General features: G+C 34.1%; 4 protein-coding genes across 4 annotated transcripts; 3 read left to right on the forward strand and 1 right to left on the reverse strand.

Annotated features, from left to right (window-relative positions):
- Positions 1–2205: 2205 nt before the first annotated feature.
- On the forward strand, positions 2206–7597 carry LOC133697806 (protein pleiotropic regulatory locus 1-like). The gene is made up of 17 exons (XM_062120599.1): positions 2206–2451; positions 2523–2547; positions 2660–2762; positions 2925–3006; positions 3437–3499; positions 3798–3882; positions 4264–4356; positions 4816–4879; positions 4964–5049; positions 5130–5231; positions 5364–5447; positions 5639–5699; positions 5789–5855; positions 5970–6047; positions 6657–6721; positions 7098–7175; positions 7263–7597. Exons 1-17 carry the CDS (start codon positions 2318–2320, stop codon positions 7433–7435), a joined length of 1443 nt encoding a protein of 480 aa, XP_061976583.1. The 5' UTR covers positions 2206–2317; the 3' UTR covers positions 7436–7597.
- Positions 7598–8789: 1192 nt separating this feature from the next.
- Positions 8790–9695, forward strand: LOC133696476 (large ribosomal subunit protein eL22z-like). The gene is made up of 3 exons (XM_062118667.1): positions 8790–8946; positions 9021–9273; positions 9356–9695. Exons 2-3 carry the CDS (start codon positions 9038–9040, stop codon positions 9498–9500), a joined length of 381 nt encoding a protein of 126 aa, XP_061974651.1. The 5' UTR covers positions 8790–8946; positions 9021–9037; the 3' UTR covers positions 9501–9695.
- Positions 9696–10153: 458 nt separating this feature from the next.
- Positions 10154–12145, reverse strand: LOC133697327 (probable 3-ketoacyl-CoA synthase 21). The gene is given in 3 exon segments (XM_062119800.1): positions 10154–10353; positions 10356–10704; positions 12110–12145. Coding segments are annotated over 3 exon segments (585 nt in total).
- Positions 12146–13861: 1716 nt separating this feature from the next.
- Positions 13862–15583, forward strand: LOC133695855 (phylloplanin-like). Its single transcript, XM_062117819.1, has 2 exons — positions 13862–14103; positions 15081–15583. Exons 1-2 carry the CDS (start codon positions 13920–13922, stop codon positions 15365–15367), a joined length of 471 nt encoding a protein of 156 aa, XP_061973803.1. The 5' UTR covers positions 13862–13919; the 3' UTR covers positions 15368–15583.
- The last annotated feature ends 10000 nt before the right edge of the window (positions 15584–25583 follow it).

Below are 25583 nucleotides of genomic sequence, written 5' to 3' on the forward strand. Positions count from 1 at the left end.
GGAGGTCCACAATCAAACACATACATTAATATAAAAAAAAACTGCATAGTTTATACAAGTAAATAACCAATATTGTTAAATAAAAAATAAAGAATAAAAACAGCTTAAGCTGTCAACAGTCAAGAACAACAAACCGCTCTAAAAAAAAGCAAGACAATATAACCTACTTTAACATGACAAACAACCCAACAACCTCAATAGACCTTCCCTAAACTAGTAACACAAGGAACTAACCCTTCTTTAGCCAATCTTGATGGTTGAGGCAAAAACCCAATTGTGTATTAGAACTAAGAACATGAACAAAAAGGCATTTCAAAAACAATAAACAACAACACCAACTAAAAAAAAAAAGACATTTTATAAATAACAAATAACAACAACAACAATGTACATGAAGCATCTCAAAAAGAGTGACCTAAAAAAATTGCAAAGCCATAAAAAAAAATGAACAAAAACACCAAGCAAAAAAACACATAAAAACCAAACAAAACAAAGGAAAATAACACCAACAAATCACTAAAGAACAAAGCTAGCATTATAGAATAACCCATGAGTTGACTAGATAAATAGAAGTAAAAAAAAAAAAAAGAACTGAAGCAAAGAAAAAAAGACTTAAATGAAAACCAATTGAGTAGTTATCAAAAAGAGGAACCAAATCAAACACTTACACAACCTGCACAATAAGATATGTGAATATACAAGCAAAAATAATCTAGAACCCACCAAGCCTAAGAGAAAGAGTGTTATGAGAAAATAATTAAAATGACACATGGTTGGGAATGAGATATGTAGAATGAAACCAAGCCAAACCTACGAAGCATACACCAAAATAAAACTTACTTGGTCACTTATCAAATAAATCAAAATAGAACCTATAAATAATCAACCACTTCTAACCAACAAAACATTAAATCAGTCTAATATCCAGTAGCTTTCCCAATACACAGGAGATCATAAAGGACCCAACAAGTGGGAAATGCATTTAATGCATGATGATTACAAACCTATTATCACTTTCTTGAGAGAAGAAGCGAGATCACACAACTTACAAATAGCATGCAAAACAAAATCACCCAAGAACCCATCATCTCATACCTCTAGCCACCATCCACAACACCACCTAAAGTCAATGCAACATGAAAAAGACATGTGAAAGGACGTGAGGATCTAAATTGTAGCCCATTGCTTAAATCCATAATGGGTTAGTACCTCGGCGTACAAGAAGTCTAATCAAATAAAACTTCCCTTGAGACCGAATAAAAAATTTCATTAGAAACACTGTTTGAGTCCACAATGAAAGCAAACATAATCCACGATGTTTTCATGATCTTTTGATCCTTTTTAGTTCTTTTTTTTTTATTAATAGTGAGTTTATGAAATAATTTATCATAGATGTATTCATGTGTCAACACATAAAAACTTAGGGAGATTATCCTTACCGTTGAATAAAAATTCACTTTTAATAGTTATTAGAAAATGCATATTGATGATAGCATCCATGATATGTCTCATGATCACGAAGAATATGAGAAAAAAATGAATCTCTCTATAAATGCAATGAGAAAGTGATTGTGTAACATATAATACAAAATTAAAATACTTCCCGCACCATACTACAAATTAGATCAAAATTATTTAAAATATAGAAAAAATATTTAGACCATTGAAGCTCTTTGACATTATCATTAAACTCAATTTAGTGAGTCAAATATGAAAACTCCCAACCTAACTTTGTAACCATATCTTATTTAATAACATGAAAAAATAAACACCCATAATTGTTTTTTAAATTATTCAAAAAAACATCATTTTAGAAAAAATAATTTTTTAAAAAATAATCAATCTACCAATTAGCGAATGGATTTATCAAACCTGCATGACTTGAACCTTATAATAGGTTATAGGTCCAGTCAAGTCTTATTAATATACAATAAACTATAATTTACTCAAATGAGTTTTTATTATTGTTATTAAATATGGATTGTATTTCAAGTTAAAAGTTAAACTAAAAAAATATTTACTTAGTTAACCTAAGTTTTAATAAATCAATTAACCTTATCAAACTCAACTCCAGTCATGTAAACACCAAATAATTAAAAATAAAAAACAAAATGAAGAAACGATTGACACGACAAGCTAGTTACGCAAGCCATTTCCTAGGTCACATGGTTTTTATATAAATACAAACGACAATCGTCCATGGCAATGATGTATTAAACAACGAGACATCCAATGAGACCCGGGGTCGTTTTCTCTTCAAAACCCTAACCAGCACTTACTCAGACAGAGAGAGAGCTAGTTGAAGAAGACGGGAAGAATGCCAGGTCCCACAGTAGAAATGGAGCCAATAGAGCCACAATCAGTGAAGAAACTTAGCTTCAAATCTCTAAAACGAACCAGCGATCTTTTCTCTCCTACTCACGCTCAGCTCGCTCCTCCCGATCCTGAAAGGTTGCAATTTTCAAAACCCTAATTTTATGGATTTCTGTAAAAAAAAATTAATTGTTGGTTTGTTTCTGCAGTAAAAAAATTCGAATGAACCACAAGGTTAGTTTAAAATCCCCCTCAGTTTATTTCGATACGGACCTAGTGATTATCTTTGCTTTATTATTATAAACCTGTATCGGTGGCTGTGGATTTAGTGGAACTTGTTGTGTAGATAAATTTGGAGTATAAAGGAATCAAAAGCACGTGTGAGCCGCAACAAGTTAATTCAGCCACAACGGAAGCTTCAGGGCCTTCTAATGTCCTTGCTCTTCCGGGTATTGATATGTACTTGATAGTGCATTAATATGTTTATGCTAATAGCAGCAGAATTAAATTGTGTTGTGCATAATTGCTGATTCATTAAGAGAAATAATGAATTTGGTTGGTTTAGATTTTTTTTACTGACTTGGTTAGGACGTGCCTCGATTATTTTTCAGGTTCAGGTGATTCTAGTGTTTCGCAAAAAAGTGGAGCTCAAAATGCATTGGTTGTTGGCCCATCTTTGCAATCAAAGGCGCGGTGAGCTCTCTCTCTATCTCTCTCTCTGTCTCTGCATTTATTTTTACTGCAAAGGTTAGCATGAACAACAATGCCCTTTTAATATATCTTATTTCTCTCTTCTGTCCAGCTGGATATATTTTCTGTGATACTTCGACCATTGAATTTCAATGCATTTTTTAACTAGCAAATGTGGTGATGTTTGGAATCATGTTTTGTTTGTCATCCCAGCCTTACCTGCCCTTGCACGTTCCCACTTCATGTCAAGAGGATAACCTGAGATATTGATCATGATCTATGTGGATACTGAATTGAATTATAATATGAATTCAGGAGTATTGGATTATGTTATGGTCTATAGACTTCCCTTTGTTTCATTGGCATGGAAATGAATTATCATTTCAATGAGGAATTTTTTGCTGTTGGCAAATAACTTTCAACCTCTTATCAGGAGTGATGGTGGTGTTTCGGGCAAAAGCACTGCAGTGATCACTGCTTCTGGTTCATCTGAAAGGTTTATTTTCCTCCCTTTTTTGTCTTGTGTGACAATAATAAATCAGATAAACTTTGCATATTTATATATAACGCTTGCCCACTGAATTGGATCAAACCAGAATTTATTGGTGTGTGCCCTCACACTCCTTTTTTTTTTTCAAATATCTATGGTGGTTGCTTCATTTTTTTTAAAAATACAGGACAATTGTTTTCCAATATATGCAGTGATGCTCTTTATTTAACATATTTGTAGTCCTGATTGGTATTGTTGCATATAACATTACTACTTGGTGTTCTGTTTGCTTCCTGTGTTATAGGAACTTCTCAACCTCTGCTATAATGGAAAGAATCCCAAGCAAATGGCCACGCCCTGTTTGGCGTCCTCCATGGAAGAACTACAGGGTAAAAATTCTAGTCTTGTTAGGGAAGTTTTGTTGGCTGTGTTGGTATTTTGCTCAAATGTCACTTGCAACTAATAAATTATGTGTATTTTATTCCTTTTAAACAAAAATGGTTCCTGTAGAATATGTCCGGTCTACATAAGAATTTGTTATTATGCAGCCTTTTTACTGCATGTCTGCTTCTAATGCTTAGTATTTGTCTTTTTCCATGAAAATGTATTTTTTTAGATGTCCCATTTGGACAATTGTTCTATTGATCATCAATAGGTTACAAGGGGTCTTACTTTGACTGCATGTAGCTTGTGTTTAAATGTTGGTTCTGTTTTAGTAGTTGAATGCAAACCCAAAGGTGTTATTCATTGCTCTTTGGCTGATTGTGCAGGTCATTAGTGGTCATTTGGGTTGGGTGAGATCTGTTGCATTTGATCCAAGTAATACATGGTTTTGTACTGGTTCTGCAGATCGAACAATCAAGGTATCAAGTTTTTAATGATATTCTTTCATCAATTTATCTTGATGACGTGTACTGATAATTGGCTTTTTTGAAGCCCAACTAGTTCATTATTAGGATTCACTTTCTCATCATTTTACTCTCTTTTGCATGTTCTGTAATCATGTCATTTCTCATTAAATTATGCGATCTGAGAAACAAAGTCATTTATTTTGGTACCAAATTCCAGATCTTACTATTGACCCAGATTATCTACAATCTAATGGTTTTACAAATTTTAAATTTTAGAATAAGCACTTTTCATGTACTTCATTTATGATGTTGCTAAGATTTTTATTTTCTAGGAGTGCCAATTTAGAGTCGTTCAATGAGTGTTTCCCTGCATTATTTAGATTTTAGAGTATAAACTAGATTGGATTTCTCCCCCCAACTTGTATAAACAACTTCTGATGGCTTATTCCTTCCTGTGTCTTGGTGCACTAGATATGGGATGTAGGAAGTGGAAGGTTAAAGCTCACACTAACTGGACACATTGAGCAAGTACGAGGTTAGTTGATGATAAATGATTGCTGTTTTCTTTTGGTTAATCATGCTGTCAACGGATTAAAATGATAGGACTGTCTCTTTGCAGGTCTTGCTGTTAGCCAAAGACATACCTACATGTTCTCTGCTGGTGATGATAAACAGGTTAAATGCTGGGATCTTGAACAGAATAAGGTGGGAACTTATACCTAATTAACGTATCCAAAGCTATAATGTGAGTGAATCTGCTTGTGAAACTAATGTTTTCTGTGTAGGCAATCCGGTCTTATCATGGCCATCTAAGTGGTGTCTACTGCTTGGCCCTTCATCCTACTATTGACCTTTTGCTTACTGGGGGGCGTGATTCCGTCTGCCGGGTATGGAATTTATTATGTAGTTTTCTTCCTGCAATAGAGTGTGCAGTATGTATGGCTACCCGCGTAGTCAAAATTTGTAATTCTCGCTGTTTTTTTTTACATTGAAAGGTAACAAGTCAAAATTTTTCTCAGGTCTGGGATATTCGTACCAAGGTGCAAGTTTTTGCACTGTCTGGGCATGATAATACAGTGTGCTCAGTTTTTACTCGACCTACAGTATGTGATTTTCCTGTTTTTCTGATTTCATTTTTCTCTTGATTACCCTTGCTACCTCATGATTTTGAAATGAGATTGTTATTTGTGATAAGTGCAAGTCCACAGGGAAAAAACTAAATACTGCTTTCATGGTTTAAGCTCCCTTTGTGTCTTTAACATCATTGGTTAAATGTGATTCTTTCTGTTTCCAGGATCCACAAGTGGTTACTGGTTCCCATGACTCAACTATCAAGTTCTGGGATCTTAGATATGGTAAGTTATATATCTCTTGAGGATTCCCTTCTACCTGTTCATACTACAGATTTTTATAAGTTTAGCATAATGGTGTTTCTGGCTTGCAGGTAAGACCATGTTAACTCTTACACATCACAAGAAATCTGTGCGAGCCATGGCGCTGCATCCGACAGAGTAAGTGCCTACACATGCCACTGATTTTACTTGTTAAATGATGTGGTATATTGTGCTTTCATTTTTATATATGTTCTATGTTCTACGTTTTATTTTTTCTTTTGGGTGCTGCAGGCACTGCTTTGCATCTGCATCAGCTGACAACATTAAGAAATTCAATCTTCCAAAAGGAGAATTTTTACACAACATGCTGTAAGTTCTCGAACACAAATATCTAGTTGCTTAAATTCTGCAGTTCTCATGCTCCTGTGTATATGCATGGATTTCATCTTTTATGTCTGTCCTATGTATTGTGATGACTGAGATTCTGTTAGATGACTGTAATTGCTTAAGATTGTCTTAAGCTTGGTGAAATGAATTACGAAATATTATGGGCAAAAGAAAATCTATTGCCCTCATAATATTCATCTTTATTGTTCTTTATTTGGGCGAACAAGATATGGTTTTGAAATGTTTATCCCATATATTTCCATTGCTCCTATGTGTTTTGGCCTCTTTGGTTGTTAACAACCTCCATGGCAAGGTTGGTAACCTAGGTTGTTAATACACAGAAATGGGGATGTAGGAATACCTGCTTGATCCATGGAAAGGGGGTTTCCTTTATTGTTTGAAAGAATCCTTTAATTTTTGAGACTGCATAGAGTTGCTCTGAAAACTAGTTCGAAAACAAGGGCACTGCCTAATTCTGATCGGTTATTAAGAAATCATTTGATTTCTTCATTGCATGTATCTGGCATCTTTATGATGATGTTCTGCCAACATAATATGTCTAATAACGTGATATTTTAATTTTTGGAGCAGTTCTCAGCAGAAAACCATCATTAATGCAATGGCTGTCAATGAAGATGGTGTAATGGCCACAGGAGGTATGCTTTAGTGTACATTTTAATTAGTAATAGGATGGTCTAAGCTCTACTGATATTTTTGTCAGAAATCATGATGTCTAACTAGATAGAGATCATCAGTCACAGTCCATGTCTAAAGCCTAACATTTTGTCCCTGGCCAAACAGCCTGACCATTGGGCCATAAAAGCCCTAGGTTGTTAATCCTTGGGTTTGGACCCATGATATCCTCTGACAGACAACTATGTATTATTCCATTCCCAAAATTTGGTTTGCTTCTTTCCGATAGGTTGATGTGAGGACCATCTACGCTCCCTCACTTGTCTCTATATTGAAACGAAGTTGGAAGTTGGAGATATTCACATGTTTTTTACTTGTTTGTCCTTTACATTGTTTAAGGTGACAATGGGAGTTTATGGTTCTGGGATTGGAAGAGTGGTCATAATTTCCAGCAAGCCCAGACAATTGTACAGCCTGGTACTGTCTCCCCTCTATTTTTTTCTGTTAGATTTAGTTGTGTGTGGAATGGAAAAGAGGTTTATGCTGAAAGCTATTTTTCTCCAGGCTCATTGGATAGTGAAGCTGGTATATATGCTGTCTGCTATGACGTAAGTGGTTCAAGGCTTGTTACATGTGAAGCTGACAAGACAATAAAAATGTGGAAAGAAGATGAAGATGCCACCCCAGAAACTCATCCCCTCAACTACAAGCCACCGAAAGATATCCGGCGCTTCTAATGATTGTGCTTGCTCCTTTTCTATTTGGGCGGCCATGTATCATACTCGTTTGCAACATTTTTGACAAAATGTAAACATGTATTGAGCTTTTGTGGTGTACGACTATATTTGCGGTTGCATGTTGTATTCAGAATGAGCATGAGAACAGAAATTAACTCCTCATCGTCAAAGTTGCCTTGAAAAGTTGTTAAGAGTGCAATTACTAGTTCTTATTCGGCTACTTGAATGCAGCACTCATGGAGCCCGGTTGTTTTGGATTCAACTTCGTCACCATTCGGAATGCCCAGCTAAATCAACTGAGCACTGCTTTGGGTTTAAAAAAAAAAAAAAGACGAAAAGAAGAGAGTAAAAAGAAGCTTGTCACCAATTTTCTGTACTCTGGGACATGGGATCTCCTGTAATTTTCTGAGATAATTTGTCTTTCACCAAACTAAGAGGTAGGCTTAGAGTCTTGATTATATGCCTGCTACTCTCAGGGTATCATGACGTTTGTGTAACAATGAAAAGAGATTCACTCATTGGCCATTTCTTGTTGCAGGTTAATGTTAGATTAGATGATGTTACCGGAATTTGAACCGGAATGGTATCTCCACGAACAAAGATCTTGGTCACACTTGTACTTGTCGGACTGAGCGAGACTGGACTTGACAAGTCCATAAATAAGCTTATGGTCACAACTCACAAATGTACACTTAAGAGTGAGTTTGACAAAGTGGCTGAGTTGTGTTTTTAATAAAATTTGATTTTTTTAAATTTTAAATTGATTTTTTTGATTATTTTGGTGTAATGTAATTTTAAGTAAAAAGTACTTTAAAAAATAATACTATTACAATACTAAACACTTTAAATTAAATAACTATTTGATAATGTTTGATAATTATGCTATACATGATAGAACAAAACTTCAAAATAATAATAATATTTTTGTTGAACAACTTTAAATTAAATAACTATTTGATAATCATATTCCATGATATTAACAATACGTCAAAATAATAATAATATTTTTGTTGTGTTTAATGTTTAGTGTTTATTATTATGAGAATTCATGGATATAGTTAGGGCTTGAACCATAAATATATTTCAACTTAACTTGTAATATTATATAAATTGCAAATCTAATCTATTTAATTTTTTTTCTAACCTAGACATGTTGAATATGGATTAGACTTTGATTTTTTACCGATATTATAAAGATTAATGAGATAAATTTATATTATTAATTTCATGAATATGTATTTAAAAATAATATATAAATTTGATTATAGGTATGATGAGATCAAATATTTAGTAAAAAAACTGACTGGAATATATTTTTTCACAACTCACAAATATATTTTTTCATCAATCGGTTTGGTAAAAAATAAATAAACTGACTGGAATTTTGGGCCTTACATACCCGACCAGATCCACAAGCCAAACTGTCCACTTCCAATAAAACCCTAACCCTAATTACTCTCCCTCTTCCCCTCCATTTCTGCAGCACTCCAAAACCCTAACTATCCCCTCCGGTGAATAACCTATCTCTCCCATTTATTACTTGTGCTTTGATGAATTATTTACATTTTCTGTTTATGTGTGGCAGATAATCAATCAAAGAAAATGAGCAAGGGAGCAGCAGCTGTAGGCGGGGCCAAGGGAAAGAAGAAAGGAGCAACGTTCACGATCGATTGTGCAAAGCCAGTGGAAGATAAAATTATGGACATTGCCTCACTGGAAAAGTTCCTCCAAGAACGCATTAAAGTCGGCGGCAAACCCGGAGCTCTCGGTGATTCCGTTACAGTCACCCGTGACAAGTCCAAGATCACCGTCACCTGTGACTCTAGCTTCTCCAAACGGTAATAATGAGAAATAATAAATAATTAATTAATGGTATATATTTTTATCTATTTTGTTTTAAATTTGTTTTTGTTATTTTAGTTATTTGAAGTATTTGACAAAGAAGTACTTGAAGAAGCATAACGTGAGAGATTGGCTTAGGGTTATTTCATCGAATAAGGACAGGAATGCTTATGAGCTGAGATACTTTAACATCGCTGAGAACGAAGGCGAGGAGGAAGATTGAGAGTATTTATGAATTCCTCTGTTTTGTTTTTGTTTAGGATTTGTTTTCTTACATTTTGAAATGAGATTATTTGAAATTTTGGTGAACACCCCGTGTTGTTTTGCCTCGTGTGAATTTATGTTCGGTTACTACAGGCTTCGCTTTATTTGAGACCATATTCTAATTATTGTTGAATTTAAGAATGTTTTGCCTTGATATTGTTTGTCTTGTATATTATATATCTCTTTGTGTTGCTAGTAGTTGAGCCTGGATAATGCTCGTGTGTGGTGCACGCAGTCCACTTCTGTATTATGGTTTATCAACCATGTATTACCAAGTTTTTGAACCTGTGAGATCGTTAGAGCTGAGGTTTTTAAGATCAACATGGTTACAGTAGTGATATTGTAGCTTATTTTGAGATTAGCATTTCATTAACTGGTTTTTGATCCCTTGATCTTGACCTCAAAACCAAAAGAATTTCAAGACAAAAGTGGTTGCAGATTTGATTTTGATATTCTAGATTATATTTGGCATGGATGAAATTTTGTAAGACCTATGTGAATGCTGGGTGTTTTATTATTCTTCATCTTCTTGTCTAGTAACAGAGTTTACATTCAAAGATGTCCTGCTGAAATTTTGCAGGTACTGATTTATATGGTTGGTAAATACAAATCTCAGTTGATTTTCATGATATCTGGTATTTCTACTGGATATCTATGGATTTCATCTTCCCAGATATTTGCTATATCAGCTCCTTCATTGTAAATGCATTTCCATACTGCACTATTACACTTGAACCCACTTCCGAAGGCAATCTGCCAAACACAAACACCCCTTTTCATCTTTCCTTTTGCTTCTATATAACCTAGCTCGACCAAATAGAAGAAGATGAAGTATTTCCTAATCTGTGAAGAGTCATCATAGAGGGCTCGGCATCTTCTTTCAACAATGCTAGGTTTCTTTTGATTGCTTGAATGACAGCTTTTCCTCCTGTATGCATGATGAAATGCTTAAAGGCTCTCTTAAAATCTGGAGTATATAGGCTTGTCCTGGTAGCAATTCTCATCTTCTGCAAAATCAATGAAACCGCATACCTTAGTTGTTCTGAAAATGGCAAGACCATAGGTCCTAGTGTGGCAATGTTTAGCTTCAATACATTTGCAGCCACATGCACAATGTCCTTCGAAATTATCATAGCTATAAGGGACGGGTAGGAGAAAATATGCTAAGGTTATGTTTGTTTCCCGGAATTCACTTTCCGGGAAACCACTTTCCAAACTTTCCCGTGTTTGTTTGTCATTGGAAAAGTTGGTCAACGGAAAATACTTTTTAATCAAAGGAAAATTACTTTCTGGAAGTTGTGAAAAATTTAGAAATGTCATATTATTTGCTGATTATATTAAATTTAGTCCTCAAACTTTTGATTGCTATATATATTTTGTTTTGAATATTTATTTTTCAATTTCATCTCTTAAAATTTAATTTTTATATTAACTTTGGTCTTCATTTTTATAATTGTTATTTGCTTTTTTCTTATTATTTTTTTATTAAAATTTTTTATGTATCAAATTTGATCCTCATTCTTTTGATTGTTATTTATTTTATTTGAAATAATTTACGAAATGTTTATTATTATTATTATTTTAATTTCTTCATCTTTTTTTATTTTTATTTTTTAGATTTGATCTCTATTATTTTGTTTATTATTTATTTTATTTGAGATAATTTATAAAAATATATTTTTTTTCAATTTCATTCTCATTTAACTTTTTAATTTATAAGATTTGTTCCTCATTATTTTAATAAACTTGAGAAAAATAAAATATTAATAAGTTATTTTCCAGCTCATTTTTCATGACATGACCAAATACTGGAAAGTGTTTTTCAATTTATTTTTCATTACACTACCAAATATAAAAAAATAATTCACTTTTCTGGAATTTATTTTTTTTTTTAAAATTATTTTCCAGCAAATAAACGAGGCTTAATATTATATATTAGCATATCAATATCTTTAGGGTTGATGTTGCTTTTTTTCCGGCAGATCTGTAATTACAAAAATATTGTTGTTGTCGCCTCATCTATGGAAAACGAGAGTTTTTTTTTTCTTACAGGTACACGAGAATGATGAATGCTGGTTTCCTCGCTGAACCCAGATTTTTCTAGGATCTTGATTTGGAAAGCAAACACTATCAGGATCAAAGTGCTTGTTAATATATACATAGTAGACATGGGCAATCCGTTCAAATTGGGCAGTTTGTAGCAAGTGAAGTCTAGTAAATAAATGGCAACTCTTCTTCAGTGAGAAAGATATAGGAATATCAAGGTTGCTGCTATTAGCATCATAAAGTGGTAGGATGTGAGGAGCTCTGTGAGTTCAAGAATGTTTTATATGATCATGGTCATGGAAGAGTAGCTGCCATGCCTGATTTTGCTCATGTTGAGTCTTGTTTTTGCGAGGCCTGAGAATTCTATTGCATATGGGGACGGCACAAGTAATAGTGGGTTTGAATAGGAAAGGTGGTGGTGTTTAGCTTGTGTTTGCTATGGCTGGAAACAACACAAGAACTTAAGAAAGTGCTTCTCAGTGCATGTTTCAAAGACTAAATTTTGACGCATGGATCAACCACCTCTTTCTCACACGCAGGGGCCTTAACTCGCTGCATTGTCAATTATTCTTTACACTTTGAGCTTGCCTTTCGCAGGTGGGCATCATCGAAGGATTAGATTTGAGTTGTGAAAGAACATGTGCTTCATGAACTCTCGCAAGTCCCACGCCATTTTGACGACCTCTTGTATTGTGCTGTGTAATTCAGCACCTTTGATTCAGACCTGGATTTCAGCTAGAAATCTTGACGCTATTTTGTGATTTGGAAAACAAAATTAGGGTTTTTATACCCTTACGGATTTGTTTTGAAGTGAAAATGGAATATGATTATTCAGTTTACTGAAATTATGAAACCAGCAAGGCCTCAATGACATTGAGCCAGACATGGGAGAGATTTACATGCAAGGGTTCCTGTGCTCTTGATTATGTTTAAAACACGCCCCTTTTTACCTCACTTTTTCTAGTTTTGAATGTATTTCCAACTCTCTCTCTCTCTCTCTCTCTCTCTCTCTCTCTCTCTCACACACACACACACACACACACACACACACACACACACACACATTTAGGTAATGTGTATACATACCCTGAAATATATATATATATTTTTAATACAATATGATATATACATGCCTTAATATTGACATAACACACATATATTAACTATTTTATTTTTTATTGATTAATAAATAATAGTAGATAATAAATACCTATTTGATAATTGAAACTTGATGGATAATAGGTAGGATATTTAAACTCAACAAGTCAACTCGTGGGTATCCTTTGTCATTCTTATTTTATACTATCTATACCTGAATCCAAATCTAAAATAACTAGTCAAACATGAACGAGTATGAGTTTTTGATACTCAAATTTAAATGTCATAATTTACAGCTATTTAGTATATAATTAGCTTAGTATACATGAGATTTTCTCAAACTTTAATATAATTTATTTATTTTGGGTCAGGTTCATGTACATCAATATCCATATTCAACTTGAACTTAATTAAATCTAAAAATTTCCTATCGATTTGAGTCTCGAGTGAGTATCCATCATATTTGGGTAAAACTTTCATCCTATGTGGAATCAAAATACCATAATCTTTGGCAATGATATGCTTTGCTATTAGATCTTACATGACAACTAACAAAACTATCACACCCAACTAAAAAAAGCTATGAAATCCGACCTTGCTTCTGTCTATGAGGGCATATTCTATTCTGAATGCCCTCACTGAGAAGCTAAGTAGAGTGGCGAAAACCGGACGACAGAAAGAGATGGAGTAAAAAAGGCTATAAGCTAGCTAGATTCTAGAGCATGGAGCTATGGACCAATCTATGAACTTTTCAGAGCTAGTGGAGACGAAAAATTCTATCGGAGAATCCCCAAGTTTCAGCTATGCAGAGCAAGTTGGAGCCCCTTCTACTTTATAAATTCTAAAGAGGCAAGAAAAAGAAGACTTCATCTTTTTTCGAGAGACAGAAGGCATGCTAATGGAAACTAGGGGTGGGTGAGTTTTGTAGGTGAAGACGACAGATGAGGCACACACGGGGAAGGAAGAATTAGAGCTTCGTGACAAAACTAAGATTTTGACAGGAAAAACTCAAGACAAGAGAATTGCTTTGTTTCTTTTCATGCTCGTATATGCAGCAGATTATCCTACGTAAACTCACCATTACCACAAGTAAGGAAGAGATAGGAGAACTGTTAGTCAGCAAAATCTGCTGCAACTTGGTCTCCCTTGTTCTATAAATGGCTACTCATGTCAAGACTTAAAAATCACTTTATACACTGATTCTTGCATTAATATCACTACTGCCATTGAAACCATGGCGTTCAAATCATTTCTCTTTGTTTCTCTCGTAAGTGCTGCAATATTGGCAGCCCCAGTTGCCGAAGCTCAGCTTGGGCTTATAGGCGGCCTTCTTGGTTTGATCCGCATCCAAGGGACTCTGTTCTGCACTGCCAATGGCAATATGGGTGCAAATGGCACAGCAACCCCTGTTTTCCCTAGTATGTTAGCCCTGATTTCTTTCTTTTTTCCTTTTCTTTTTGATCGATAGTAAATTATCCTCGGACCAGATTGTCATGATTACATAGTTACCATTCATCACATACGACGTCGTGGAATGCAATTTCTTACTTGCTAGAATTTGCCTCGATTATCATAAAAGTAATTACAATCTATTTTTGGGATGGCACAACATCCCACGTCAAATAGAGCAAAGTTTTTTTTTTTTGATATTTTTTTTATGATGGAAAGCATTGAAAGTATAGTTAGAAGGCAAGTTTGTTGCTTAGGTGAACGAATATTTTTTATTTGAAAATAATTATTTTAGTTTTTATTTTTATTTTTAAAATCAGTATATTAAAATTATTAAAAAATATTAAAAAAACATAAATTTAATATTTTTTAAAAACAAATACATTTTTAAAATGTGCCAGAAAAACACATGTATAAATACAATATCAAACAAACACTTTATTTTGCCCACATTCTATCTAAAATCCGAGTTAGAGTTGGGTGGATTAAGGCGTGCAGCATATTAAATTATGTTAATATTTTTTTATCCATAACATGTAATTTTAGATAGATTAAAAAAAATTCTAAAAAATGTTGTTCTAAGAAAATTAATTGAATCTTATCCAGATTTTGCTTAAATCATCTGAATCATGGATTTACCCGTCGGCTTTGCAATTCAAGAAATCTTTGGTGTCAAAACCTTGAACTCTGAGATCCCTAACGTAAAAAAAGAAGAAAAAAAGAAGATTAATATATAAGATCTGAAGATTTCAAGAGTTAATCTAACTTTCGGGGTTGTCGGCTCTAATAGAAATCTTGTTAGATAGAAAAAAAGTTGTTGTCTTGATTCACAAATCATAAAGTCTCACAAATTCAATGACTAATCTAATAATAATTAGACTTTGTTCTTCTTCTTAATTATCTTGCTCATAAAGTTGTAATTACAGTAACGGGTTTTTTCCTGCAGATGCTCTCGTGCAGTTGCAATGTGGAGGAAATGTGGTTTCTACATCAACCACCAATGGATCTGGGATTTTTTCTATCTTGTTGGATCCTCTAAATTATATTCTTTCCTCGTTATTGAGCAACTGCAACCTGAAGGTCGATACACCGCTGGCCAGCTGCAACTCCAGTCTCCCCGCTCTGGGTGGCCTCCTATCATCCTTACAGTTCATCGGGAACACTCCTCTAGGAGCCCTCCTGAGTGTTGCAAACATCATCCCTGCCGGATTCCGATTCGTGCCGTCAAATTAAGGAGATCACCGTAGCTGGAGGCGGCATTATTATTATTAGTCTGGCCATTGCTATGTACTACTTTATATATGAATAAGGTCGTTTGTATTACTCGTGTGTACTGCATACTTTCTCTTTGCTCCAACCCTTTCTCTACGAAGAATGGATTATGTTGTGTATTGCTTTTTCTTGCTTCCCAAGGAATAAAGTTCATGACTGCCCATGTCTGTGTTTTATGGTGGGATGCCCAATACTTTTTAATTGAAAATTATATATTGAAATGATGTTTTTATTTTTATTTTTTATTTTTGATATTAACATATTAAAATTATAAAAAAAAAACACATAAAAATACATCAATTTAAAAATAAACCCTAAACCGGTCGATCGATAGACTAGAAACATCGGTTCCTTGGCATAAAATGAGAAATTATGAGTGGTTTAAGCAATTTCTAGTCCCTATAACTTCGCCAAATAGCATGATTGACTGAGACAAATGAACAAAGTAAGCATTGAACTGATCATGCATGTATAAGTTTATAACCCCAGTTTGAGCATCAAGAGCATGCAATCAATACTGCAAAGCTGACAAAGGGAATGGCGTGGGATTTGTACAATTTTCGGAAATAATGGGAAGTCTGCCGAAGCAGAGAAAAAAGTGGTGAACTTGTCTTGTTTCATCAATTTGACACCTTAAAATTCCCAGCTCTTAACTGTAGAGGCAAAGCTTCCTATGGGACACCATGCTCGTAAGATTTAGGGCAGGATCAGCCTGTACTTGTAGAGTGAAGACCACAGTCAGAACGTCTAGCATGCGTATGGATAGAGATTTACGTGTATATCTATCCCTCTGGCTGTGAAAATTCCTCTACAAAATACCTACTAGATTTAAAAAAAAAGCTGAGGTTCTGACTGTGAAGACCACAGTCAGAACCTTAGCTTCTTTTTTTTTTCCTTTTTTTTTTTTTAATAAAAGCATCTTTAGATTCAAATCTTTTTAATCACCAAATCTTTGCGTTGATTTTATACATTAAATAAATTGTATTAATTCCACTCACACCTTATCTACTAGTAGTGAAGTGGGAGTGAAGTTAGGTAGGAAATGATGATAATGTGCATGTCAAATTAAAGGGAAGGTCACAAAGCTCTCAGCCACCCATCTGCTAAAAGAAATGAACTAAAACAACCACAACAGGCAAGATCGTCATCATGTGCACAGACATTAACAAATGGCCGCCCTCAAGATTAAAAATTAAAGAACAGCTGAAGCAGAAATTAATTAAACCACTTTTCATGGACCATAGTTCTTGTTGCCAGGTGATTGATTGATACAAATCAAGGCTTTATGCTGGATTAGATAAAAGTTTAACTAGTCAAATCCACCTTAACTCCTTACAATATAATCAATCTAGTCAAGAAGACTAGCTAATCCATCAAACTCAAGTTTTATACGAAGTTTTATAATTATACAGGTTACTAGTACGGATGTTTTATTTAGTTGGATTGTTTGAGTGACAATTCAATGAATAAAAAAGTTTTTATTCTCAATTTTACTTTTTTTTTTAATTTTTTTATTTTTCAAAATTGATCTTTATTTTTTTTTATTGGTATTTAGTTTATCTATATCACTTTTTAATTTTTTTTTATAATTTCATCCTTCATATATATTTTTTTCTTTCAAATTTGATTTTCATTCTTTTTATTCCTATTTTTTTTCTTTGACGAGTTTTTTAAACTGATATTTTTTCTTATAATTTCATCCTTTAAAATTAAATTAGTTTGGAATTGAGTTTCTTGATTGAACTCGACTCAAGAATTTCATGAGTTGTGAGTTTTAGAAATTAGATTGGTTTGTTTTTTTTTCTTTTTAAAAGCTAATGTTTTTTTAATCTTTTTTAAGAGTTTTGCTTTATAATTTTTTTACAATTTTCCTTCTATAGAATTAGTTTCGGGATCATAATCAGAGTTGTAACACATTTATGCAATCAACATATGTTTGTGTGTGTGTGTGTGGGGGGCGGGTGTGTGTGTGTGATTTTGAGAGATCTTCAATTCGAAAATCTACTAAAATTTTGGCAGAGTCTTTTCTATACTAAAAGATCTTAAGTTATTGACTATAAACTTGTTTCTCTTCAATACTCAACAATTTCACATCTCAATCATTATCTAATCATCCTGGACTCGTCATAACACCAAATTAGAGTATTTCAAACCTTAATTTTTTAATATCTCTTTCATAGCATTTCATTATATAACACTACACACACATATACACACATAAATAATCATTCCAAATAAAATTAGCATAACAAAATCACATGCAAAAACATGTATATGTGATCTCATAATCATTTCTTATGGTTTCATTTTAACCAACTCTAAATTACAATCAAAGGTGAAATTTTGAATTGGAATTAAAGAATGTTGAAAAACTCTTAGTTTAATATATATATATATATATATATATATATATTGTAGACATGTTTTCTTGTTTATTGTGTTGTCATGTAGGATATATTGTTTTTTTTAATTGATCAAATTAGAAAAATCAAACTAGTTACACAAGTATTATTCTTAAATAAATGTTTTAATATCAAAAAATAAATTATAATACAAATTGGTTACTAACGATGTCCCATAATCTAGAATATTCAAGGAACATGTTTTTTTGCTTTTTGAATAGTGGTTAATTAAGATGTTCAAGTATACAGTTTTCTTCTCCTTAGCTTAGAAAGTACCAAATTAATGGTAAAAGCTTTAGTACCTATAAAAACAATCCTAATTGGTGAGATTTAATAACCTTTCGATGGTAAAGTCAGATGAGAAAGATAATAAATGAAAGAAAATAGCCTTAAATTCTAAGAACAAGAGTGTTTGTTCTTGTTTTTGAGGATGATTAATACTTTGAAATATATGTAAGCTTTTAGAGTAGAAAAAGTTATGAACCTTTCACCTAGATGGTTAAGGAGATGTTTATAACCTCTGACCTTTGTCGTCTTCAAGAAAATGAAGGATTGAAAAGTCCTTTGCTCTTGGTTATATTCATGAAGAATAAATATCCCTTACACATTATTAATGAGATGTTAAGTGTGATAGACACTTTAAAAGACCTTTTATACATCTATAGATGTAAGGAGATCATTACCTCTGACATAAATAATTCACATAACTAATCTAAAATTAGACCTGGTATGCTGCCAAACTCGGATAAAAAAGGCATGGCTATCCATCAAACTCATTTTACCTTGGGTTTAGTTGATGATTGAACCAAAAAATATTGGGTCTAGCATATTATCAAACCCACATTACATTGGGTTTAGCTGATGGTTAAACCTACGTGTAATGAGCCAAACAATTTGCCAGACCCATGTAACATTAAGTTCAACTTATGATTGAATCCAGGTGTATTGGGTATGGCAACTTGCCAGACACACGTTATCTTGGTTTTAGTTGATGGTTAAACCCAAGTGTATTAGATCTAGCAAATTTGTTAGACCCACATTGAGCTTAACTGATGGCTAAACCCAATCATATTTTGTCCGGCACATTTCCAAGCCTAAATTACCCTAGGTTCACATGATAGCTAAAGCTAAGCGTATTTGGTTTGGCATATTACCAGACCCACGTTGTCCTAAGCTCTTCTAAGTCATAAAATATTGAGTAAAAAATATTCACTCATCAATTGCCCTTCAAGTCTTTAATGCACATGACGTCTAAAAGCTTAAAAGATATCTTAGGAGACAACTGGTTAGGAGATATCTTGTCTTCCCTAGGAAAAAAACATCTGAATCTAGTGTTGATTTGAAAGGGTGTTTTTAGGGAAGATGAAGTAAATATTTTGAGAAGACCATCGAAGGTGAGTAATTAATGTAGTAAGCGTTTAGCCCTACTAGAGGTATAATGGGATGCCATTTGTCCTTCATTTATTGATGAGAATTGAAGGCAATGGCCTGTTTATAAACCTTTTTTCTTTACTTTTACGAAAATTTCTTTTGGTTTTTTTTTAAGATCTCTTACAAGAACAGAAAACCTTTGCAGGAGTATTGTCATTTAGGTAAACAAAAACATCTTCATCTCTTCCTTTCTTTTAATTCAAAAACTCCTGAATATTTTTTAGAATTACTCTCTGAAAAGGAAAGAAGGTAGCATCTCCTAAGATGAATTTTAGCTTTAGTCTTGAAATGAGTGACATTCATCAGAGATATACAACCATCAAGATTAGCCTAAGATTTGAAATTAGCGTAACCCTACCTTTTTCTACTAGAATAAAGGAGGGTAGGAGTCCTTGAGAGGTTTCAGACCTTAGAGGTCAAGAAAGGTTGCTAAAAGGGCCAGTGAATGACACTTTCAAAGGGAAGTCCCCTGGCTCAAAGAAATAAAAAAGATAATGGGTGTTAGTGAGTTACTAGGGTGCAACAAGGCCCTTCCTTAACACTGAGGTAGAGAGGGTATGTGTTAGGCTGGACTTATTTCGCACCTAGTTCGAGATCAACAACATGACCTATGGATTATATTGCATCGTAGGTAATTCTTATTTAGCATTTTATTTTGGTTTTATGTATGTATTCATCTCCTAAATTTTTCTTTGTGCATGAAATATGCTAAGGCCAGCTGGATCTAAGGCCAATGAATCCTCAATCTTTATACCTAGCTATATCTCCACATCTCATCATAGTTATGCCCCTTTTATCTATGCTCATTTATCTCATGAACATAGTCCTTCTGAAGACAATCAACCCCTAATTCATAAGCAAATGATTAGAATTGCATCCCAGTTAGCATCAAAGAGACTCTTGCAGCTATCTCTTTATTAAAGAGGTCCCTGAAGATGTCTCTCCTGTTTAAGAGGTTTGCTAGGAGGAAACAAGGAGCACGTATACCCCTATATTAGGGGTTGCTAGGGATCCAACCCCAACTTAAGTGATAAGGCAGCTTTACAATGGAAAATAAGGAAAGCTTTCATGGTTTCATATTTTGATATGGAAGTGATCCCTCATCCAATCCTTAGGCTCACTGGGTCTTTTAGTTGAAGGCCTTACCTCATAAGGATAGAAGACTTCATTTCTAAGTTGAGCCTAGACTGTGCTCCTTCTCGTTTTCCTAACTTGAGCGAGGAGGAAAAGATCATAATGGAGTCTATTCTCTAGGGAAGGTCCACCATTAGGCCTAGGGGAGTAGAGGTGATGAATGTCCTTGACAGGTTGCTCACCCTTCACTTTGATGTTGGCATGTTAATTAACCCCAACTACCAATGTCACATGGCCATCATTGGGAAAATTAGGGGTGATCATTTTTGATTCGGTTCAGTTTTTACGTATAAAAACAACCAAACTGAAATTTTGAAAAAAAAATCAAAACCAAACCGAACCTGATTCCAACTGGCCAGTTTTGGATCGGTTTTCTATATCAAAAATTGAAAAAACCTATATTATTTTTTAACATCCAAAAGCCACAAAATCAAACCCATTTTCATCACTAATAGCCCCCACGACAGTGTTGAATCCATACCAACCTTTTCTCAAGTAAATGGCCTTTTACGGAACCACAAAAACATATTGCGTTCTCTCACAGTAATCAATCACTCCTCACTACCACAAACCCAGAAACCTACATTACCGAAAACCATACTCTCAAACACTAACCATCCCCACCACATTGAACACTACCCAATGCGCACTGCCACTTTCTTTATCCATTTTCCTTCATTAAAAAAAAAAAACTCTGCAACTGCCAACAACCTAAACCACAGAATTAAGCCCAGCCCTTACCTTTACTATCTCCATTAGTCACCCGTAAATTAAAGAAATCTTATGGCTGCTGAGGCTTGGGGGTGTTGCTGGGATGATAGATTTAGAGATGCAAATTGAAGAATGAGGATTGAAAGGTTAGGTGTGGTGCGTGGGAGCTTGGGTGAGGGTGGTTGAAGAACGAATAATTAATTAGGTGTGGACTTATAAGCTGTGAGTGCTGTGAAGAATTAATTGGGTGTGGACTTGTGAGTTGTAAGTGTTGTGGGAGGTTGTGGGGATTAAGGAGGTGTGGTGTGGGTTGTGTGGCGTGTCTGTGTGAGGGGTATTTATAGAACCTTTTTTTTTTTTAATTTGAACTGGTTTGGTTTGGTTCGGGTTGCTTGGTTTAAGCATTACAAAACTGAAACCGAATCAAATTGGAAGTTTTTCTAAATATTATAACCGGTTTTTTTTCATGGTTCAGTTTTTTGGTTAATTTTGTTTTTGATTTTCTCCATTAAATCGATTTTTTTGCTCACCTCTAGGGAAAATGGCCTTCCAAGTATGAACAAGTATTTAATTCACTTTCATTTTCTAATGCATTGATTAATCTTAAGAATTTGGATCTTTATTTTTTTTTCATATATGTTATTTTTTTCTCTTATTTAGACCTTCATGACGTGTACTCATTCGAAAAGTTGGTAGGCTGATAAGAGAAGGGCCATGGAGAAAGCCATTGAGTAGTATCGTGCTGACAGGTTAGAGGTACCCAGGCTCAAGGAAAAAGCTACTCAAGATGTTGAGATAGCCACTCTCAAAATTGCCTACACCTAGATGCTAGGGGAGCTGGGAGTATAGACATATAGCCTATCTTGTCCATGAGCCTAACATGGAGATGTTGCTACCTCTATTATTTTGTTTTACTTGTTTTAATGTTATTGAATATTTAGGCTTTTAAAACCTTGAATTTGGCCATAAGGCCCGTGTTTCTTAATTTAAGTTGGGAATTGGTTTTGTTCTATGTTTTAAGTCTTTTGAATCACCATTGTTCCTAAGTATTTTAATAGGCTTTCTTAAGTGACCAACATAGGTCTAACACTCATGTTTGGTTAATTAACCAATATAGGTCCAACGCCCATGTTTAACAGTATGGACCTTTAGCCTTATCTATGTTGTGTGGTATTGTTCATATGGTTCTTACCCCCCTATCTGGGGTGGAGAAGTGGCTCTTGGCTACAAGTATACATGTAGGTTTTAAGGGTTGGCTAATATAAAATGGGGCCTAAGACGTTGGACATTGCTGAAGGTTGTGTTGGGCAAATGCAACGTTGGAGGTAGTGGGGACTACTGCCTCTAGGGAGATCTTGTACCTATCTTTTAAAGAGTTAAAGGACTATTGCCTTTAAAGAGACCACATACAAATCCCTTGAAGAGTTATGTAATAGCACTAAAAAGACCATATACCAATACCTTAAAGAGTTATGCAAATAGCATTAAGAAGATAATATATCAATCTTTTAAGGAGTTGAAGGACTACTGCCCTTAGATAGATCACATATCAGTCCCTTTGAGAGTTGATGCAAATAGTACTAGGGATACCACATACCAACCTTTTAGAGAGTTGAAGGATTACTGCCTATAGGGAGACCACATATCAATCCCCTAGAGAGTTGATTAGAAATATACAGAAAAAATGACCAATACATTCATATATAAACATTCAGAGATAGAAATATACATTCATCTTTCTACTCATTATAATATAGTTTCAAGTGATCTGAATGCCAGGTGTGGGGAAGACTCTTCCCTTCTATATCTTGTAAATGATATGTATTCACTTTGATTATTTTCACAACTCTGAAAGGACCATTCCATTTTAGGGTCAGCTTGCCCTTACTTTCTCTGTTTACTTGTATCTTCCAGCTTTTTTAGGATCAAATCCTCAAACTTGAATCTTTTAATAATGACCCTATCATTGTGATACTGGTTAGTTCTGAGATGGTACGTGTCGCCCCTGACATCGTGGTGACCTTTTAAAATTTCATGGTGAAAGAACAGATATCTAGTATCTTATTCTTAAAGGGGAAAAAGGTATGGTTTAAGGAGTCGCCACTTAGTATTATGGTCACTAGGAACCCTTACTGATCAATATAGATTCTATAGCACGGAGCTGGTTATGCAAAAGAGAAGTTACTTTCACCTCTTAAGTGTCCTAACTAAGGTAAGTTGCATTACTGGTTTTGTCTTAAATTGCTAAGGGTTTGTTTTATTCTATTTTTTATGTTCTTATAATATTCATAACTCTGGTGCTAGTGAATATTTGACTACGAATACTTCTAACTCTAGCTTTGGTAAATATTACATAACCAAAAAAATATGATATTTTTTACTTTTGCGCTAGTGAATAAATCAATAAAATTTGAATTGAAAACAAAACATATCTTTTTATTATTTTTTTAGATAAAAAGAAAAATATATATATATGTATAGTATACTAGGTTCGCATTTCACAGTAAAAATCTACAATCTAAATACTCAGTGAAGTAGTAAAAAAATATGAAAGACCCACATTTAAATCCAAAAGGGTCATTGAATTTTATTAGAATTTTATGATATCCGAAAAGGTCTGTTTGACTAAATATCAAAATAATTAAGAGTGAAATTAAAGGGAAATGGCATAAGGGTGTGGTTTGCCAAACACACCCTTAGCCCAAAGAAATTTGGGTCGGCTAGGCCTGAGGCCTAGCCTGATCTTAATAGTTTCTGTCTTCTTCTTTTTTAGGGGGGCTGGATCTAACCTAGCTATACAAGCTAGGCTTGATCTGACTGGCTCAGCCTAGTCACTGGCCCAGGCTAGTGAACCACAATAGTGAGCATACGAGCATCAAATCACATTGGCTTTTCACAGTAAGGAGGTAATTAAAATTGCAAAACAGGGGAAAAAAAGAACTTGGTTCGTTGGAGATGAAGCTGATGATGGTGTGCTAACTGGATAATGCTACCTTCCCCTCATCTATTTCTATTTTTTCTTTGTTTTTTCTCTGATCTTCTTTCTCTCTGCTTTTTTTTTTTTGCTTTCTGGGTTCCTTTCTTTTATGCCTCTCTCATATCCTCTTTGTCTCTCTATATGTTTGTCTTTCCTTTTTCTCCCCTCCTCTAGCGAACGACCTTCCTCTAGCTTTTATAGGACGAGAGAATGCCTTGGCATTTTGTATTATCTCTCTCAGGATAATGATCATGGAGATGAGGATAAGCATGGATCGTTCCTCCATGTTTGAGGAAAACAGGGCACTAACAATCCTGTCATTACAGAACTATTAGAGATGAATAATCCTTGCATCGGAGGAGCAACATGTGGGTGAGAGAAACTAAGGCCACTAGTAGGTATGATTAGAAAAGAAATTTGATCCATGTTTTTTATTAGATTTGGTGCAGTTTTGGCTGAGCTGATCTCTCTAAGATTAATTGCACTGGACCCCTAGATTTTAGCATCATTTACAAAATAGTCCTTCATTTCAAGTTTAATCAATTCAGTCCTTAATTGACTTTTTAACTTTTAATTCTTTCAAAATTACCCCTGGAAAAATAAATAAACCACATATAGTATCAACGCCTATTCATTTCAATCCCTGGAATTTAATTTCTTGCAATTTTGACCTAAATTGACATCGAACTTTGATATTTCTTCAATTAAGCCCCTGATTGCATTAATTAATTAAATCAAAATTTAATATTCTTCTAATTTTTTTTACCAAATTGTCTTCTAAATTTATAATTTCCTTCTTATTAGTCCTCGAACCTTCAATTTATATGGTCTTGACTAAATTCTCAACTTATTATATTTTATTATTATTATTATTTGAAAATTAAAAAATTAGACTATGATAGTAGGCTTTTTTTTTCTAATTACAGCAGTCAGGTGTGATTGTTCTATGAAGTCAAGGTTGATTGTAAGACCATGCTCATTGCCTTCTAAGGTATAGTAGATCACCTGGTGACTGAGACATCCAATCTCAGTTGGTATCATGGCTTCAGTTCCATATGCGAGGAGAAAAAGGGGTTTCACTTGTAGACGTCTTCTAAATGGTTCCATAAGCCCATAGGATTTCATATAACATCTTTACCCATTCTGAATTGGCTTCTTTTATCTTTTTTTTAGTCCTTTAAGAAGAATTGTTTTAGTTAATTTAGCTTGATCATTAGTTTGAGTATGTGATATTAAGGAGAAATGATGATCAATATGAAGCCTTTGATTATACTCTCTCATTTTATAGTTGTTAAACTGCGTCCTATGATCTATAATCAAGAATTTAAAAATTCTAAAATGACATGTGATATTCTTCCAAAAGAATTAAAATATTTTATTGGTGGTTATCTCTATTGGGGCCTCTGCTTCAACCTACTTGGTAAAGTAATCTATTTGTGTAGCCTAAACAAACTTCTTTTTTCTACTAGGACAAACTTCTTTTTGCTCATGGCCTTAGAGAATGGACCTATAATGTCCATCC

Source organism: Populus nigra, chromosome 6 (assembly GCF_951802175.1).
Source record: "Populus nigra chromosome 6, ddPopNigr1.1, whole genome shotgun sequence".
Lineage (NCBI taxonomy): Eukaryota > Viridiplantae > Streptophyta > Magnoliopsida > Malpighiales > Salicaceae > Populus > Populus nigra.

Coding starts and splice junctions, on each gene's coding strand:
- LOC133696476 (XM_062118667.1), top strand. CDS start 9,038: ATGAGCAAGGGAGCAGCAGCTGTAGGCGGGGCCAAGGGAAAGAAGAAA. Junction 9,274..9,355: donor GACTCTAGCTTCTCCAAACG/GTAATAATGAGA, acceptor TTGTTATTTTAG/TTATTTGAAGTATTTGACAA.
- LOC133695855 (XM_062117819.1), top strand. CDS start 13,920: ATGGCGTTCAAATCATTTCTCTTTGTTTCTCTCGTAAGTGCTGCAATA. Junction 14,104..15,080: donor AGCAACCCCTGTTTTCCCTA/GTATGTTAGCCC, acceptor TTTTTCCTGCAG/ATGCTCTCGTGCAGTTGCAA.
- LOC133697806 (XM_062120599.1), top strand. CDS start 2,318: ATGCCAGGTCCCACAGTAGAAATGGAGCCAATAGAGCCACAATCAGTG. Junction 5,700..5,788: donor GTTCTGGGATCTTAGATATG/GTAAGTTATATA, acceptor TCTGGCTTGCAG/GTAAGACCATGTTAACTCTT. Junction 6,048..6,656: donor GAATTTTTACACAACATGCT/GTAAGTTCTCGA, acceptor TTTTTGGAGCAG/TTCTCAGCAGAAAACCATCA.